Source organism: Stenella coeruleoalba, assembly GCF_951394435.1.
Source record: "Stenella coeruleoalba genome assembly, chromosome: 3".
In the NCBI taxonomy this organism is placed as follows: Eukaryota; Metazoa; Chordata; class Mammalia; order Artiodactyla; family Delphinidae; genus Stenella; species Stenella coeruleoalba.
The window spans coordinates 59,639,286-59,659,810 of NC_137148.1; the positions used below are offsets into that span (position 1 = coordinate 59,639,286).

Here is a 20,525-nt window from a genome sequence, read left to right on the forward strand (position 1 = left end):
CTTGTGCATTCTATGCAAACTTACCCAGGAGACAGAGTTCCTTAAAAACAATAATAATAATAGTAAAAACCCTAAATACTCCAAGTTCTGATCTCACTTGAGCAGAGAACCAGCAAACTGAGTGCTCAAAAGAAAGGAAAAGTGAATTCTGTGTCTTAGTCTATGGGACCAGTGAAAAGAGACCAAGAATTAGATGGTGAAAAAGACATGGAAAAAAATTAAAAATATCTTCTGTGGTTTTTCTTCTCTTGCAGTTCCATTTTGAACCCAAAGTGGATGATGCTGTCAGGACTGAACCACTGACCAGAGTCTGTGAAAAATTCCCATCTTCTCATTGGCCATCAGTTGAGGTAAGATGGAAGACTCCTATAAGGATAGGACTTCACTGATGAAGGGTGCCAAGGACATTGCCAGAGAGGTGAAGAAACAGACTGTAAAGAAGGTGAATCAAGCAGTGGACCGGGCCCAGGATGAATACACCCAGAGGTCCTACAGTCGGTTCCAAGACGAGGAAGAGGATGATGACTATTACCCACCGGGAGAAACCTATAATGGGGAGGCCAATGAAGATGAAGGCTCCAGTGAAGCAACTGAGGGTCACGATGAAGATGATGAAATCTACGAAGGGGAGTATCAGGGCATCCCCAACATGAACCAAGGGAAAGACAGCATTGTGGCAGTGGGGCAGCCCAAGGGCAATGAGTACAAGGACCGCCAGGAGCTGGAATCAGAGAGGAGAGCTGACGAGGAAGAACTAGCCCAGCAGTATGAGCTGATAATCCAAGAGTGTGGTCACGGCCGCTTCCAGTGGGCCCTTTTCTTTGTCCTGGGCATGGCCCTGATGGCAGATGGCGTGGAGGTGTTTGTCGTGGGCTTTGTTTTGCCCAGCGCTGAGACAGACCTGTGCATACCAGATTCGGGATCCGGATGGCTAGGTGAGTGCATCATGTCAGAGAGACACATTCTGAAACTGCTTTATTTGTTGAGGACAGTTAACAAATAGAATAAATACTTTTCGTATGGAGCCCTGCATTTTTTCCAACACTTGAAAAATTTTAAACATGCAAAGGAATCAAAAGAATGGTACAGTGATGCCCATATATATCCACCACCCAGATTCTCTAGTTAAGATTTACTGTATTTTCTTTATCACCTAGCCATCCATCTATCTGTCTATCTATCCATCAATCCCACTTTTATTTTTATGCATTTTGAAGTAAGTTAGAGCAATACATTTTAACTTACACTATTACAAATGTGTAATAGTTAGTTAGTTTCTCCTTTATTAACTTCCAAAGCCATTATATGAAACTTATCTGACACTTTTTTAAATACAGAGGTTAATTCTATAAAACTCTGACTAATGTGATATCAAATTTCAAATTTATCTATAACATTATGGTTTAAATAATTTCGGGACTCTAACAATTTTTATTTTTTCTATAATCTATGTGTATGTTTGCTTGTTGGCTTTTTTCAGTTACCTTTACTTATAGAATTGTCTCTAGATGACTTTTTCCTTTTCCAAGTTTGTACCTTTTTGCCTACACTGGAAAAACTTCCTTTCCTCATAGGACTTAAAAATCGATTTCAAATCATATTAATATTTAAATTATATGTGTTAAAATAATATGATCTCTCTATAAAATATCTAGAGAGCAGGTTTGATTTTTGTTTTAAAGTTACCATGCACTCAAGGTTCATATTGTTACACAGCTGTAGTTAACATTCCCACTTGCCTATGGGAGTGAAAATAAGAAGGCCAAGAAACATGCGCACAGCAGACTATCCCCAAAGCTTAAGGTCCACGTCAAACACTTGGTACATTAAGTCATGAGGCCTTTCAAACCCCTTTTGCTCAGCTCACCTCAGAGAACATGTTTATGTGCATATTAAACCTTTATGTGTTTCAGAGTCTGTGAAAGAAAGAAAGAATACTTGGTGTCTCTGTTTCCAAGGGACTTTTTAAAACTAAAGTTTGAAAAACCAAAGCATACAAATCTTTTTGTAGTTTAGTAACTCTATTAAGTAATGTTACAATTATTGATGCTGAGAATTTTTCTGTGTAAAAAAAATTAAATGTCACCTACTTACCTGCTCTATGACAACATAAGAGAGAGAATCATGCATGAGACAGGATTTATATCTTGTTTCTCTTATATGATCCACTCCTAGCATTTGTTTCTTTTTTTATTTTTAAATATTCATTATAAAATTTTATTTTAAAAAATTTTTTATTGAAATATAGTTGATTTACAATGTGTTAGTTGCAGGTATACAGTGAAATGATTGTTATACCTATATATCTTTTTTAGATTCCTTTCCATTATAGGTTATTACAAAATATTGAGTATAGTTCCCTGTGCTATACATTAGGTCCTTGTTGTATATCTATTTTATATACAGTAGTGTGTATATTTTCATCCCAAACTCCTAATTCATCCCTTCCCCCCCTTTCTCCTTTGGTGACAGTAAGTTTGTTTGCTATGTCTGTGAGTCTGTGAGTCTGTCTGTGAGTTTCTGTTTTGTAAATAAGTTCATCTGTATTAATTTTTTAGATTCTGCATATAAGTGATATCATGTGATACTTGTCTTTCTCTGTCTGACTCAGGCATTTGTTTCTTTAATTTCGTACCTGGAAGAGATGGATCCGTAGAAGCCAGGAGGGGTGAAGGGGAGGGAGTGGGGACGTATATTGATTGCATGGCTTTTGCTGTTAGATTCATTTGTGTGTTCAACTATCAAAATGCAAATCATGGTTCAGAGGAGGGTCCTTAGTTATTTGTCAGACTGATCATTTCAGCATATCTGTTTCATACGTAGCACTGTATTTTGTTTATTGTTTTTTCCTTGGTGAGCAAGTCTACCCACTGTAAGCCTCGGAGTCAAAATATTTATCATGATTTTGCTAATGGAATATATCAGCAGAATGTTTTAAGAAGACAGATAGTTAGAAATACATCTACACAAATATTCAATACTTGCAGGCTTAAATTTAGAGTAGCAAACTTTTCATGTTATGATCCTAGCTTTTGTATTGGAAGCATTTCAGAAAAATCTAAGCTGAGCTTGCCCTTTATCTTCTCTGTGCTGAATGGAAGTGCAGTATCACATGCGGGGCTCCTGTCAGTCTTTCCCATAAACCCATAAACCCTGATGGTGCTGCACACTCCCAGGTGGCATGCACAAGTGTAGATAATGCTGGGGAACAATAGGAGCGCAGATATTTTCATCTCTTCGTAAATGTTGCCTGCTTTAGTGAATTAAAAACCCAGGAATGTGTGGTTTCACTCCATGTTGGGAGTCCTCCACAGAAGCATTTTAATGGTCTCCTAACTGTGCCTTCCAGACTCGCATTTCAATTAATTTGCCGTTGTAATTTCACTTATAATTACATTCTAATGGAGTCTTTTTTAGACAAGCATGTAAATTGTTTTGCCGTTTTCATTTCATCGGATAATAGCTTTGTAATATAATTACCACACTAAGTCATAGCAGTGGGATCAAAATGCAAGAGAGGAAGATGCATGACCCATGTTTGGTAGCCTTGGGAGGAGATAAATTTGCAAAATAATTTCTCATTTGCCACTAAGCACTGTGTCATTTCCCTCAAGGAAAACTAGGAATGAAAAATGCTAACCAATTTATGTTTTAATTTTGGGGGAGATAGCTCCTCTCTTTGTGTTTGCTAGAAGATTGACTTCCAGGTAGTCAAGGGCATACCTTGTGTGCGTGTGTCTGTGCATATGGCCTGTGTGCATATGTAACATTGTTAATCGGGCTGGGAAGAGGTTAGAGCAAATATTTAATTAATTATCTAATGAGCTGTCCTTTGGGGGCAGAAGTACCATCCCTTTAAGATGATCCATTTTCTATTGCCGAAGTCTGTTTATTGAGAATTTATTATGTGCAAATCACAATGTTACCACAGGGGATAACAGGACAAAAAACAAAAACAAAAGAGGGTTTGTGTATCCAAGGAAGTCATAGTTCAGCACGGAGAAACGACAGATGTCTGCACACCGCCAGGACAAGGAAGCAAGTATCAATAACCAGAAGGGAAGTGTAAATAAAGAGACTTCAGGCTGGGAGCCCACGTAAGGGGTACAGACCTGACTAAGGCAGTGGAAGGAAGGTGTGAATTGGAGGGCTGGTCCAGGGGTGGAGTCAGCAAGGATCTGGTCATTGGTTAGTTTGGAAGGGGGAGGAAGAGGGCAGTTTCTGAAAGGAAGGCAATCCATCACGTTAGGTAATGCAGAGTATAGGTTTCAGCATGAGGGAGAAAGAAGAAAGGTTTAGTTTTAGACTCATCACTTTGAGATTTGGGGGGGCGAGCAACCGAAGAAGAGCGCCCAGTGGGCCACTGCCCATTTGGGCTAAGGTGCCGAGCATTTTGAGGGCCATCTCATTTCAGATGAAACTGCCCACGACCTTAACCAGGGAGAGGGCGACTTCCTGCCAGATACTGCTCGTGGGACTGGTGGTGAGGAAAATGTCCTCAAGGAGGCTGTAAAGAAGCATCCAGCAGAGAGAGGAGGTCCGCAAGTTGCTGGAAGAAGGAAGGGGTGTGCGAGTCTTAGGTGCTGCCCAGTGTTGTAGTAAAGATTGAAACGGGCTCCTCAGGCCTGGCATGTTAAGAAGGTTTTGGCTGCTACTAATGGTTCTTCAAACAGGCACGGTGTGCCGGGCTAGGAAGTCTTTTTAAGGGAAGTGTCTGTGTATCGAGTGAAGTAACAGTACATCCTCCAGATTCCCAGCCCCTGTCACAGGGTCGCACAGGCATCAAGCATTCTCCCTTCCCAGTGCTGTGCCTCACAGCTGATGCAGTGCGAGTGAGCCCTCTCTGACCACATCTTAGTTCCTCTAAGAGTCGTTGAGCGGGGCAGGGTGGGTTCTAAGGAAAGCCCCAGGCAGGAAAGATGTGTGGCGGTATCAGCCCCAAGGCAGCTCTCGCCCATCAGAGCCCAGCAAGCACCTCGCTGGCTGCTCTTTCCTTGTGCTCTTCCTTCAGAGGGGGCTGTTTCCTCCTGAGACCCACCTAGTGAAGCAGGGAGCCTGATCACTATTGGTCTGCCTGCTTTCTGGATGGGGATCACAAAGCTTAGTCATTTTCAGGAATTAAAACATGATCGTGGCCAAGTGTTGACTAGTACAAAATAGATGGAAAATAATATATCCTTAACCAAAGCATAGTGGGAACTAAGCCTGAACTCAATGATAACTAAACATCATCTAAGTGTTTCTTCTATCATTTATCAACTATAATGCCTAATTCCCACATGGCCCGGTGATTTTCAGGATGAGTTTTGGTAGTGTAGTTGGGACAAAGCCAGATTACTGTAGGATTAAAAAGTGAAAGGAGGGCTTCCCTGGTGACGCAGTGGTTGAGAGTCCGCCTGCCGATGGAGGGGACACGGGTTCGTGCCCCGGTCCGGGAAGATCCCGCATGCCGCGGAGTGGCTGGGCCCGTGAGACACGGCCGCTGAGCCTGCGCATCCGGAGCCTGTGCTCTGCAGCGGGAGAGCCCACAACAGTGAGAAGCCCGCATACCGCAAAAAAAAAAAAAAAAGTGAAAGGAGTTAAGCAAAATGGAAATAGCGAGGCCATTTCATTCGATAAGTATTAGTTGAGCACCAACTGTGAGCCAGATACCTGACAAGGTACATCAGGAGATATTCTGATGAGTATATTGTGATCTGTGTCATCCAGGAACTTTTTTTTCCAGTGGTGTAAGTACCTTGTGAAGAGATCAATGTAAGTACATTATGTTTTTTCCATGACAGAGTTATTGAGCACAGTGCTCTAGAATCACAGAGGAATTCCTTTGGGAAGTGGTAAAAAATTAATCTAGGAAGTGATGTTTAAATAGCGTTTTGAGGGATAAATAAGAGTTTGCCAGGCAGAAAAGAGGGAGAATGGCATTCCAGGAAGATGTTAAAGTTGTCAAAGGATCTGAACTTTGTGGGGGATTGTGGGGAGTTCGCCATGACAGGCAGATCTTGTTGGGGCAGACAAGGTCAAGTTGTGGGGCAAATTGTGAAAGACCTTAATACCAAGACAAGGGGTTTGGGTTTTATTCTGTAGTATGCAAGATGGCATCATCAGACCTGTAGTTTAGAGAACCACCTCTGGCAGCAGTGTGGGAAGTGAATTAGATGGGAAAGAGTCTTATAAAGTCAAATGGACATGAAATCTAAGTCTCTGCTACTTACTTTACGTGTGATGATTTGCAAGTAATGGACATTTCTCTGTGCCTCACATCTGTACACCGGGAATAAGCATACTCAATTAGATTGGGAGGATCAAATGAGAGAATGTGTGTATAGCTTTTAGCAAAGTACCTAATATGTAGAAAACCCTAATAAATGATAGTTGCTATAATAACTGTTAGAGGCGTGAAAGTCAGTTAGGAGGCTAACAAGAAAGTGCAGGCAAAAAATAGTAGACTCTTGAACTAAATCAGTTAACAGGGTAAGAATAGGGAAATGTTTCTAGAAGAGACATGGCAAGATTTGGTGAATGAGAAAGATGGTAAGTAGAGAATTGAGGATGACATCCAAGGGGTTGGGCTTGAGAGGCTGGGCGGGCATTGGTATGGGCAACTGAGATTGAAGACAGAGAAGACAGAGCACGTGGGGATACTGATGAGGTCCATTTGGAGGGTGTTGCTCTGATGGGTAGGAGAGTAGTCAGGACCAGAGGATAGACGAGGGAGTCTGAAGAGGGAGGCGAACCATGGAGAACACAGCTAAACAGAAGGTGGAAAATGGCCAAATGAAGGTACCTGTCAGTTTAGCAAGGTGTTGGAGAATCTTTTGGCCCCCAAATATCTGATAGCCAGAAATAAATTCACCTGCATGGGGACACTTTTAAATTTGATGTATATGTTCATTTAGACACTTTGGTTCTGTGTAGCCCTCTTTGGAGGTAGATGGAGTAGGGGAGGGGGTGGTGATGGGACCTGCATCACCAGAGCAGACTCAGATTCATCTCCTACTTCTGCAGTTTATGTGAATAAAGGATTCCATAGCCAAACAGCAACAACACAATGTTTAAAGGTATCTTCTGGAATATCAGTGACTTCAGCTGCCACACTGGTATTACAGTAGGTTCAGTGTTTGATAAAGCAGTATTTATGGAGTGGTCATTATGTATGCGGCATGGCCCAAGGCCCTGTAAGGAAACTGAGATGAATAAGGCTTGGTTCCTGTTATCAGGGGAGATCATGGTATATTCCAGGTGTTGGTGCCTTAGTGATGGAGGCAAACCCTGTCGTCTTAAAGATGAGGGTAGGAGACCTAGGGAGTTCGGGTGACTTGCCTAGCCCGTGGCTAGGTATTAGCTGAGACAGACTATAGAACACACGCATATAGAACAACTCCTAATCCCACGCTCTTTTCCAGTTCTCTAATATTTTTATTTAAAATCCTCTTGATCGAGTTTGCTCCTGGAAGAATACAAGGCTCTCAGTGATTGGCAAGACTGTGTCACTCTGGTATCTCAAGCAATGACCTAGAAATTCACTTTTTGTTTCTGGACTCCAGTGGTGTAATCACCTGATGAACGTACACATCTTTCTCCCTTTTCTAAAACCCTAATAGAAGATACCACCTGCTTTTTGTATTTATAGGAAGCACATAATGGCAGCAATCACAAGTGAGAGATTTGACTGCCTTGGAGAATTAACCTATACAATCAGCCCGTAGTGCAAAGTCATCTTAAAGAGGCAGAGTAGCAGAAGTTAAAGAGAAGGAATGTAAGCCCCTTGGGACCAGGGGGTTTTGTGTGTTATTCACTATTGTATTCTCCCTGCCCAGATCAGTGCCTGGTACATGGTAGGATCTCAACAAATACTTGTTGAATGAATGAATGACAGTCTTTGAGATCATTAACACTTTAAGACCCCATTGAAGGTATAGACATATCTAAATTAAAATGTGTTGTTTTGAATGGGAATTCAACAGTAATGGAGGAACACAAAAGGGAAAGTCATAGATACAGATGTTGGCAATGCCCTTCTAAATGCTGCTTGGGGTTGGGGTCTCCTGACCAAAGGATTTAACCTGTCTGGTTTGAGGGCTACATGTATTCCTATCGTAGTGAAGGCTGCATTAGGCAGTGTTGGCCTAGAGTTCGTGAAGGTATGAATCCTGTAGCTAAGACCTCTGGTTCTAACTCTATGCTCCAAAGTAACATGAAGACTTCAAGTTTAGCTCTCTAGAATTTGCCCATCAGGAATGTGCTTCCCAAAGGATGCCAGTCTTCTTGGCAATTCTGTGGTTTTTTGTTTTTACTAACTGGGCTTTTTCCATCAGTCTATGGTGAGGTTGACTATTGGGAGTCTGCTTCTGAGAGACAGATCTCTCCTTGGTGTGCTGCCATGTCCGGTTTCTGAACACGTAGAACCAAGGTCCAGACCAGGATTGGGAGGAAGTAGCCATCACCCTGGGAGGCCTACTTGGGTCATCACCTGGGTTTCCCAGAGAAATATCCCATCTGCCGTACATACTAGTTTTCCTTTAAAACATCTACAATAATGGCTAGATTTGATGGGCATATTGGGCAAAAGCAGAGCTAGACCAAGAACATTTAAAGCATTAAGAAGAGTATATTTGTATGTATGGAATTTTACTTGACCTTTTTTTTTCATGTTTGGAAGCTCTTGAAAGTTTTTTAAATATTTCTAAATAATTCTAGAATAAATACAGATTTTTGTGAGTTTATGATATATTTCTGGCTAGGAATGGAGCAGTGATTTTCACTTTACTCAATATTTTGCTATCAATCATTTCAAGGCAGACTCTTTGGCATTCCTTTATCTCCCATGGACAACTGTAGTGTTCATTCAACAAAAATTTTTTGAAAAAAAGAATTAAAATTAAAGAAGACTCAATAATTTATTGCCATTATATTCCTGGGTCTTATTTCCTTGGGTCTTTTACATCACCTACTATGTGACAAGCACTGTTTTAAACTCTAGAGATACGATAGTAAATAAAACAGAAAAAAAAAGATCTCTGGTAAGCCTTTAAGCATGTCTTTTAACCTCTTTTTATAGTTTTTATTTGGATGGTGTGGAATTCCTTAGAACATACAGAATTCTCTCTCTCTCTCTCTCTCTCTCTCTTTAGTTTTCATTTACCACTTATAGAAAGGGTAGTTTCCTTGAAGGCTGGGCTGGATGGATGTGACTTGAACTCAAACCTAATTTCTTTCTCCATCCCTCCATATGGTCCCTTATTCCTTTAGCTATTAACAAAACAAGAACAAGTTTGCTGGGATTTCTAGCTGCTTTATATCTAGATGTCTGTATTTGTGGGGGGAAAAAACTTCACGTTTCTGAGATCCCCTTTTTTAAGTCCCACTGACAGTGGTTTACCACTAGACTGCCAGCAAAGTGCAGTGACTTCCTCCCTGTGTACTTAGCATCTTTCCAGGTGTGTATCACCCCTGCCCAGTGCTGCCAGGGGACCAGCATATATCCAAGCTGGTAACAAAGAGTGATGCAGAGTTTTTCCTCTTTTAGCTTTATTCTAAGATTTTAATCGTTTGGCATCTAGGTGTGCTCTTAAAACCTGTAGCTTTGTACCCTAAAAGTGTACGCTGCAGGTTTCAGGATCAGCAGCTCTGCAGCCTGCCCAATCCCATTGTTCTCTACGTCTGCCTCTGTATCTTGGAGGGAGGTTTGATCTCTGTTGTGAGTGCGCCCTCTGGCTCTGTTTAGCCTCTTGCTGTCATAGTGATCCTAACTGGAATTAAAAACTTATTATTGACTCAGAGAGAACATCCTTCCACCAAAACTAACAAAACCTTATTTGGATTCATTATTGCAAATGGGAAAAGAAGACTCAATAATTCATTGCCATTATACTCCTGTGTCTTATTCCCTTGGGTCTTTCACATGCTTCTGGGAAAAGAGAGGTTTCTGACATCCGAATGGAGTCGGACTAAGTAACCTGAAAAGATTCCTCCATCCAAGGAGTCTACAGGAGAGGAGTGAACAGAAACTCTGTGTTGCATTCCTGAAACTCACCAATAAGTACGTTCTGGGACTGTGAAAGCGTGATAGTACATGCCCTCTGTCACCCGGTTGGTCCCTGGGGGATTTCCCACAATACAGCTTTGAACCTGAAGGCTGATTCTTGCATCCTGAGTCCCTATATCGCTATGTCCTAGATTATTCCTGGGTGAGGGTTCTGATCCACTGGGAGTACTGGCTTTACATATCCTAATTCAGTCTGGCACTCACAGTGAAGACACTGGAGAACTTGGTGATGTGTCATCGGATTAGGGAATCTGTTAATTGTGGACTTTGGTTTCAATAAGGCAATCAGAATTGTGAATCATCCAATAACTGGATCAAGCCAAATATAAATAATACAGACTTATAGGTTTGAATTCTAAACACCAAGATGCAACTGCACCTTTTCACGGGAAATCTAATGTCTCAATATTCTCACATAACAAGGGCTTTTATAGGACTTAAGTTTTCTGCAGAATGCTTCAGAGAGTAGGAAACGATTTGATTACATTCATCTTGAAGCATTAGTCTGATGAATTGCTGATGTACGTATTCCCAACCCACGTATTTGCAAACTGACATTCTTATCTTACACTTTGAAATTTCTTATTGGTCTTTAAGGTTGTGAGAGGAAGAGTAAAAGAGGTCCTTGGTTATTGTTCTTACCTTCAATTTCAAAACTAAGGTCTGTAATCAAATACAAAATGATTGTCAAACAATGACTTCTTCCAATTAAAAATTTTAAATGTAAGGAATTTGCTTAAAAATAAAATGTAATGTTCCTTAAATTATTTTCACATCTCTCTGTTAAAGATGGTGAAGATGATAAATTTTATGAATATTTTACCACAATGAAAAAAAATGCAGTCTTCTTGTGCATATTAGGAATGAGCAAATATTTCTCGATATTGGAATATGCTTATTTCTACCATTAAATTTATTTTTTTACTCTCAAGACAGAGTCTGGAAAAAGAGAAGCTGACAGCTGAGAAAACTTGCAAATCCTAATGAAAGTACTTTCCATAGCCAGCTTAATTTGTGGGGCTGCCATGTACAGTTGTGCAGGTTGTGACCTGCACAAAGACACCAGGCTGGTGATGAAGGGGCTGGAATCCAGCCCTCCTCTACTCACCAAGCCACTCACCCAGGCTGGGGCTCTTTCCACCTGCCTGGAGGAAGGGTTGACTTTCTAATTCTTCTACTCCAAAGAGGTTCCTTTTGTCATTCATCCACCCAGATGAGCACCTTTTCTCAGTCACACAGAGGTGCCTTTTGCGCCTGGAGGCTCTGTTACTTGGGGATCAACATTAGGTAGTGAGGAACCTCAGGAGATACAAAGGAGAAGGGAGATAAGAAACCATGGTCTTACCCCTCCAAGAACTTAGGGCAGATTCAGAATATTCAAAGGAGTAAAAATGATCAAGGGGAAAGTATAACTAAAGTGCAAATATAGGGACGTCCCTGGTGGCACAGTGGTTAAGAATTCACCTGCCAATGCAGGGGACATGGGTCTGAGCCCTGGCCTGGGAAGATCCCACATGCCACGGAGCAACTAAGCCTGTGCGCCACAACTACTGAGCCTGCACTCTAGAGCCCACGAGCCACCACTACTGAGCCCACGTGCTGCAAGTACGAAGCCCACGCGCCTAGAGCCCGTGCTCCGCAACAAGAGAAGCCACTGCGATGAGAAGCCCGCGCACCATAACAAAGAGTAGCTCCCGCTCGACGCAACTAGAGAAAACCTGTGTGCAACAACAAAAACCCAATGTAGTCAAAAATAATGAGTAAGTCAATAAGTAAATGAATGAATGAATGAATGAATGAATGAAAAAAGAGAGAAGTCACCGCAATGAGAAGCCCACGCACCGCAACGAAGAGTAGCCCCCGCTCCCCACAACTAGAGAAAGCCCGCGAGCAGCAACGAAGACCCAACGCAGCCAAAAGAATAAATGAATAAATTTATTTTAAAAAATAAAAAAGTGCAAATATAACTCTATAGACGTTCACATAAGCAGTTACAGTTGTTGGATGTTAAGCACACTCAGATTAGTAGGACGTTTATTTTAGCACATCATGTGTCAAACTGTCAAACTAGCTTAAAATATTTGGGAAATGTTGAGAAATGAGGGACTGCCTTTTAATGCCTCAGAACGGTAGAGTTGGAGAGACTGGACCTAGCATGGACTTAGGGCTATGAAAAATGCTTCCATCAGGGGCGTCAGTCCCACTCCTAACCAGAGAGCATGTGTGTATTGGTGGCCAAGAAGTTGCTGAGGTTTATTTTTTTGGAAAAAAAAACAAACAGGAAACGACATTTACAACTTCCATCAATCATAGGTTTCCTTGTCTTAAGGTTCCTATTTCATTCATTCCAAAATCTGACACCAGGAGGTTTCTCTCAAAGGAATGGGGTGGAAACCCCTTCAACAGTGTGGTCGAGTCCCGTCCACCTGGCGCTTGCGTTTGGCTCAGCAGGACTGGGAGGTGCTTGGCTTCTGTGGAGTCACTGGCCTGCCCGCTGTGTTGAGCTGAGAGAGAGAGCATAGGCTCCTCTTTGCATCCTTTGGAGACAGGCTGGTGCTCCGGAGACTCTGGGTGGAGATCTGGGAAGCTCTGAGGCCCAGAGCCCCAGGACATGGGGGCTGGGGGCCGGGGGGATGGGGGGGAATTTCCAGATCTCATCTGATCATGATCATAGCTAGGTTTTCCTTCCAGCACTAACCTGTGTTTCTGACATCTCAAGGGCAAGGAGCAGAGCAAAAATTAGGGGAGTGGGCATATCAAAGACGTGCCGCCCTTCAGCCCCCAAAGGAGGGTCCTTGCATGGAGGACAGGATGGGGTTCCCTTGGGCGTTGGGGAATCGAGCATGCAACGGGCTTCATGCTTTGCCCACTTTGTCTGCCTGTCTCAGGTTTGCGTTCACACAGTCTCCTCTGGAAACTTTGCACCATTATCCTCAATAACTGACATCGATATAATTACCATTAAAAGAAAGAGAGAAGGCTCTGCTTTAGGACGGTGGACCTGCTAGTTATGCCACTGATGAGGGAGTTCTCGCCCACATGTGAGAGCCCCCCACCCTGCACTGTGGCCAGGCAGGGGCTTGGTAGAGTGGTCAGAGCCCATCTGTACCATCACGTCGGCCCAGCCACATCGTGGAAAGGGAGGGAAGGAGAGCAGCTTCTCTCCTGAGGCCCGGGGAAGCGCTCACAGAGAGCAGGACTGAGCCTCACCTCAGGCACTTTTGCAGGGCATCTCCATAGCACCGTCAGTTAGTGCCTGGGAGAGGAGTTCTGCTTAGGTACCTAGCATAGGCTCAAGCTCGCAGAGGGGAAGTTCAAGGGGCTGCTTAGCATTCAGTGTGCACTTGGTGAAGTTGGGAAAATGTGAAAGTTGGAACTGCTCTGCCTCGTGTGGTACGTTAATAAGGTGCTTTGAAGTAAGTGCTGGAGCACAGCTTTCTTCTAAGAGACAAAGATTTGTTGTTGTTTTTCGGAGAAAAAGGCATTTGGGGAATATTTCTGTAGCGTTTGAATTACCAAAGATCAATACACAAAATAAATTATGTTCCCGATAGCTTTTGGTATTTAAATTTAGGTATTTACAATGTCCAAAGAGAAGAGAAAAAGTAGTTTTAAGTAAAATCATTACCAAGACTATCTTAGGCCTTGGGAGGGATTTGTGTGAAGCAAAGTGAGAATGAAATCTGTGTGCCCCCTTTTCTGCGAAAATGCTGACACCGTGTGACATAACAGCCCAGTTAATATGAACATAACATGCCCATCAGAGAGAGGAGAGAACTGATGGTGAGAGGTCAAGTTTAAGCTCCCAAGCAAGATTTTAGCACGGGGTCCTTTTACCCTTCCCAACGACTACATAAAATCAAATCTACCCAAGGGAGCTCTCCTCCCCTCCTGGGAGATGTACCATTGTCAGGAGGGGGAGAGCAGGACATGGGCATATTTGGGAGAGGATTGGGGAGGGTGCTTTCACCTCCAGATTCAAGAATCTAATTTACCTCTGTAGCCTTCTGTTTAAACCTTCCTCCCAGCACTCAGGGACCATCCTTGGCTTCTGTAGGATCATTCAGGTTGGCATAGCAAAGATACTTCTACCACACGAAGAAATCTTCTCCTAGGAATTCAGGTGGACCATGAGAACACGTTGTGTTACACCCTCTGTGAGAAGCAAGGCTACTGTCTCTCCAGCCCGATGCTTCCTGACAGTGATCGAACTAATGTGTAAAGAAGATTCCACCTTAAGGTGGAGTCAGCATCTCCCCCTTGTTATGTTAAAGCAGGAAATGGATGGACAGGAGGAAGCTGCGTGGTGGTTAGTGACGTCCAAAATTGGAAGGAAGGATGATAAAGAAATTGGATGTTAAGAAAAAATAAAACAAGAAAAACCACGTAAAAGGTAAGCCAAAAAAGAAATTTTAAGAAGAAAAAGAATTAAGTTCTGATACATGCTACAACATGGATGAACCTTGAAAACATGCTAGGTAAATAAGCCGGTCACAAAAGGACAAAAGATTGTGTGATTCCACTTATATGAATTATCTAGAATCGGCCAGTTCATAGAGACAGGAAGTAGATTGGAATTACCAGGTGCTACAAGGAGAGGGGAATGGGGAGATAACGGTTAATGGTTACAGAGTTTCTGTTTGGAGTGACGAAAGAGTTTGGAAACAGGTGGTGGTGATGGCTGCATGGCATCGTGAATGTAGTTAATGCCACCGAGGTGTACACTTAAACATAGTTAAAGTGGCAAATCGTATGTTATGTAAATTTTAACACAATACAAAAAGGGAAAAAAAGAAAACAGGAGGAAAGAAGTCATTTGGAGGTGTGCCCAGTCATCCTCAGAGATAGATGGAGTTCACCTGTCTCCTGTGTTTGAGGAGATGCTGGAACTGGCCGTGAGTCCTATACAGATAAAAATGCAGTAACAGGCAATAACAGCCCTGGCGGTCCAGTGGCTAAGACTTCGCCTTCCAATGCAGGGAGTGCCGGTTCGATCCCTGGTCGGGGAGCTAAGATCCCACATGCCTCGCAGCCGAAAAACATAAAAAAGAAGCAATATTGTAACAAATTCAATAAAGACTTTTTAAAAAAATGCAATAACAGAACAGCTTTTCCTGCCATGATTCTTGCAGCTTCACAGGAATCAGGGCCTGATGGGCCCCCCATTCTTTGTCAGTAGCAGCTGCGCCCTGTAGCTTTTTTCCTGAGGGATTCCTGAGAAATTCTGGCATGGAGTTGGCTGTAATGGCCTCTCATGTAAGAATATTCTGGGCTGCTGAATTTCTGTTGAGCCTCCTGGGAAATACTTAAGAATGTAGGGAGGGATTTGGGGTGGGTCAACTAGGCTACTTAAAACTCAGAAACAAACAAAACCTAAAACATTCTGGGGGCAATTTTTAGTTCACCTGGAGTCAGATACATAATCATTAGATTAAAAAGTGTCGCTTCACTTATGTAACTTTTTTGAGAAGTGAGGTGTTTATTTTTGGTAAATAAAATAGCTTACCTCTTCTGGACATTCCAAATACCTGGTACAAAGCTTACCTCTTCAAAAATCAAAGCGCTTCGTGTTTAAACCTGTTTTTTAAAATGGAAATCAAAGTGTTTTACGTGATATCTAAATTTATCATATATCATGTAAATGCTTCCTGATGATACAGGATGTTCGTTTTTATTCTTTATACTTTGTTTTTTATTTACCCCCTTCTGTTACCCTGTCACTGTTGCCATTTTATCTGTCTTTAATTCATCTCCTGATGTTTCTGTGCTGTGGATTAGGAAGCTAGATAGCGAGGTTATTAAGAATTATGTGTTAGTTGGCCATAAAAAAGAATGAAGTAATGCCATGTGCAGCAATATGGATGGACCTGGAGAGTATCATATTCAGTGAAGTAAGTCAGAGAGAGAAAGACAAATATCATGTGATATCACTCATATGTGGAATCTAAAAAAAAAGATACAAATTATTTACAAAACAGAAATAGACTCACAGACATGGAAAACAAATTTATGGATACCAAAGGGGTTAGGGTGGCCAGGAGAGAGATAAATTAGGAATTTGGGATTAACAGATACAAACTACTATATATAAAATAGCTAAATGACAAGGACCAACTATATAGCACAGGGAACTATATTCAATATCTTGTAATAACCTATAATGGAAAAAATCTGGAAAAGAATATATATATATATATATATATATGTATAACCAAATCACTTTGCTATACACTTGAAACTAACACAACATTGTAGGTTAACTATACTTCAATTAAGAAAAAGAATTATGGGAAATAAGAGCAAATAGACTGTGATTGGGAGAATTGATTGATTTTACAACTGAGCTTTGCACCAGGTATTTGGAACGTCCAGAAACCAAATTCTGGGTTCTGACAGAGTAGGCATTGGAAGGACATTGGAAATTTGGCTTTTGTTGGGTTACTAGATATCTTTTCTCTCCAATTGCAAATAGCTCTCTGTAAATAAGGCTAGGGCTCAGCTGTGCACCAGCTATTCCTTCAAAAAGAAGAGTCAAGCAGCTGGTTTAAATTATTTTTATGGGTCAGGGCAGGGTATAAATAAATAATTTAAGAGTTTAGAATGAATACAAAATAAATTTAAGATTTTGGAATTCTTAACTTCTGTATTCTTCATGACATGATCACTAGCTATGACTACGATCCTCTGGTCTCCCTTCCTAAAGGGTCTTTGGGATGGAGATTCTTGTCCCTGTAGCCCACTTGCCTTGTCTTCTGATCATTCCTAGCAGTAGGGGGTGGAGGGCTTGGGTCACATCATGTCCCTGCTCAAAAATGTTAAGTATAGATTGATTTAAACTCCTTAGAATGGCATTCAAGCTCTCCACAGTCTGGGCCTAATCTATTTTTCCAGTCGTATCTACCACCAACTCCCCTGCCCCAGATATTCCGAAGTCAAGTGTAGTTAGGGATACCGAATGGCCAGTTAAATTTGAATTTGAGATAAATAACAAAGAAATCATATTTTAATATAAGTATGTCTCATGCAATATTTGGTATATACTTACGTATATAAATTATATGCTTACCTGAAATTCAAATTTAACTGGGCATCATGTGGCTTTATTTGCTAAATCTGGCAACCCTACCTGTAGTGGTGATGACAGGAGGGCTTAGAGTTTGTTCTTTGCCTTTTGTGTGTCAGGCCTCACCTACGTCACATTAATTTCATTATCTCATTTAACCAAAATTATATCTGATCCCAGACTTTCTGAATCAGTGCTATGGGATGACCCTTGGAAACTGTATATGTTGTATAAGCACTACAAGTGATTCTTACTCAAAGGGAAGTTTCAGAAACACTGTGATTTTGACCAGTGCTTCTCAGACATAAAAGTGCAGACAAGTCACCAGAGGAGACAGGTGTTGATAGAGCAGACCTGGAGTGGGGTCTGAGATCCTTTTATGCTAACAAGCTCCCAGGTGATGCTGGCACTGCTAGTTTCAAACCCCTCACTGAGCAGCCCTGTCTTAGGCCCCCCAACCAAGAAGCAGCAGCATCCCTAACAGTTATGATAGAAAGGTTCTAAATGATACTATGATTTCAAACAATGGAAGGGGTCCATGTAAATGGGACTGATTTCCTTATTCATTAATATACAGTAACATCCATAGACAAGGGAGCATTACGTGCCATTTTTGAGGAAGGATTTTTTTTTTTTTCCCAAAGACTAAATGTCTTATCGAAAGCTGAAGGAGGCGCAGTTGTTTTTTCCTCCACAGAAAGGGGTATTTGGCTTCTTTAGGCTGGTCCTTCTCCTACACAGTGGGGGGCGTCACAGTCCCTAACCACATTTACAGCTCTGCATCCCAGAATGGACCCCAGATGTGCAGGGCACAGTGTGACTCTGCTTTGTAGAAATAGTTTCTCAGTGCCAGAGTCACGGTGATAAAACTATAATGTGACTGCAGGGTTTTTTCCTCTCCTATCTACATGAAATTTAATGGCTTTTCTGAGAGTAGCTTAGTTGTCTCAGCAGAATCTAGTTAAGTCAGAAATATTAAAAATACTACTGTGTCAGAAGAACTGATTGAAAGCTAAAAGAGTTAGCCAAACTGCTAACACGGACAAAAGGAAATCCTGCTGTGGGAATCAATTCATCCATAAACATATACACCGGAGTAGAGGCAGATTATATATGTGACGTGGTTGGCTTCTCAGAACCCTGTATCTATTTATTTAATTATTTATTATTCCAATCAATAGATTAGAGATGTCTTTGTGGAATGCCACCTTTCAAAGCTTAGCAGTTCTCACCCAGAAAGAAGACTAGCAGGGACTCATCCATTCATTCATCAGATTCTCACTGAGTCTAAAGACACCGCACTGTGCTCTGCATCATGGCAAATACAAAGCTCAACCAGACGAAACCCAGGGCACAAGACACTTGTCACCAAAATGATACGGGAACCAGAGGATGGAGAGATGAATTCTGTTTGAGGGAGGAATGGATTGGAAAAGGTCTTCAGGAGACTGTGGTATTGGAGCCAGGCTTGGAATTGTGGGTAGAATTTGGGCTTGCAGAGATGCAGGTGGAGAAAGGCTGTTTCTGGGAGAGAGAATAGGCTGAGCAAAGGCACAAAGGCGAGGAGATCTTAGACCGAGTCTTGGGAGTCAAATGTTGTTCAGTTTTGTTGAAGTGGAACATGCACAGAGGCGAGCAGTTGGAAAGGTGGCTGGGGACCTACCTGTTCATGAAGAGGTTTCCGGGAGTTTCTTCTGGTGCAGGTGGGGAGCAGTAGATGTGTTAGCAGAGAAGTGATCTGGTGCGAGCTCTCCCTTAGGAGACTGGGCGTTGGGACTGGATTGGAGAGGAGCGGCTAAGATGCATTTGAACTGTCCAGACAATAGGTGTCAAGGGCCTGACTGTGGGTGATGGCAGAGGGACTAGAGGGGAGAGGCTGTTTCCCAGAGGATTCTGGAACCTTCACAACCGACTAACCATGGGAGCAGGGACGAGGAACATATCGTATGGTACTGAGGCTTCATGGCCAGGTGTTGTGTTTGGGGCAGTGCCTTAAACAGAAATTGGATCTCTGGGATTGGTGAGTGGGAGGAAGGAAAATTAGTTTAGTTACTTGTACTATAAGCACAAGAACTGAGTGTCTCGTTCACAGACCACCCGTAGCACATAGCACAGAGCCTGGCGGTAAATGGTACCCAGTGAATTTCTGTTGAGTTTGAGAAGCCAACCAAGCTGCTCAGGAGAAACTGGCCAGGAAGGCATTTGGAAGTGGGTTCTGAGGCTTGATGGGGAAACTAGCCCTAGACATGGGCATTGAAGACATCTTTGAACAGAGATGCAGAGCCCACAGGAGACAAGTGAGTTTGGGAGGGGATAGCATGAGGGGGGAGGGGGGCTAACACAGACCTTTTGTGAATGCTTAGGAGGGGAGAGGAGAAAAGTCATAAAATAAATTGTTTGAATGATAGGAAAAGTCTCTTGCCTGGAGGCCAAGGGCAGAAGAGGTGGTCATAACTAACTGAGAAAAGGACTTTGGCCGTGGCAGTGAGAAAACCGTTCCCGAGAGTGGAAAGGACAGACATCAGGGTAACTGCTAAATGGAGTTTTAATGTATATTTTTAAAGGGAAGGAAACAAATCAGTGTTAAAAAAAATTGGTCATAAGGTACTATGGTATATTTGTTTTGGATAATACTGCTAATAACATAATTACACCATAGACTGGAGCAGCTGAAAAACTATTACTCATCTTCTGCAAAGGAATAGTTGCGGATTTGGAGCCGTTATCTCGTACTTCTGCGTCAGCACGTGCTAATAATCACATCCGGAATATCTATAGGAGATAAATTGGCAAACCAGAAGCAGACTGGGTTAGCTGCTGCTATCTCATTTTGTTTATTTTTCCAAATTGAAAACTGCATCCGTTACTGGTACCTCTGGATTTAAGAGTAAAATGAACTTTGCCATAATGGTCCCATTTAAGCAGTCAAATAGTAATGATAAAATGGTACAGAATTGCTCCGGGCAGGTGTGCAGACGGGGAAAAGCAGCTACCAGTTGACCACTCCCTAGGGGTGAACTGACTCAGTCAGAGGATCCTCTAAGACCACACACCACAAATTTACCCACTAAGTTCCTGCTGGATCAGTAAAGAAGCTTCCTGTCCCCTTCCCCCCTCCCCTCATTGGGCACACTATATTTATAATGTAGGGACCTCGGCAGAGATGCAGTTAACAGTCATGTGATGGTGGCCCCTGCAGACTCCTACTGCACATCTTACGGTGTATGGGATCACAGATCGTATTTTCTCAGAGTCACAAGGCAATGTATTGTTCCCCCAGAGATGCAGTTTTCCCCCCTTAGAGAGAAATAAATTCTATGGTTGTGACATGGAAGCTCATCCTGGCTGGACCACTGCGAAGCCCAGGAAAGGCCAGGGGATTGCCAGGTTCTCCTCAAGGTGGGGAGGGTACTTCCT

General features: G+C 42.3%; 1 protein-coding gene across 3 annotated transcripts in view; it reads left to right on the forward strand.

Moving 5' to 3' along the window:
- The window catches only part of SV2C (synaptic vesicle glycoprotein 2C), a 481,273-nt gene that overhangs the window by 298,696 nt on the left and 162,052 nt on the right, over window positions 1-20,525 (forward strand). For all 3 annotated transcript variants that reach the window (XM_079916961.1, XM_079916963.1, XM_079916962.1), the window contains one exon: window positions 255-935. In XM_079916961.1, the coding sequence (XP_079773087.1) occupies window positions 356-935 (580 nt within the window). In that variant the 5' untranslated portion in view covers window positions 255-355. The remainder of the gene's footprint in view (window positions 1-254; window positions 936-20,525) is intronic.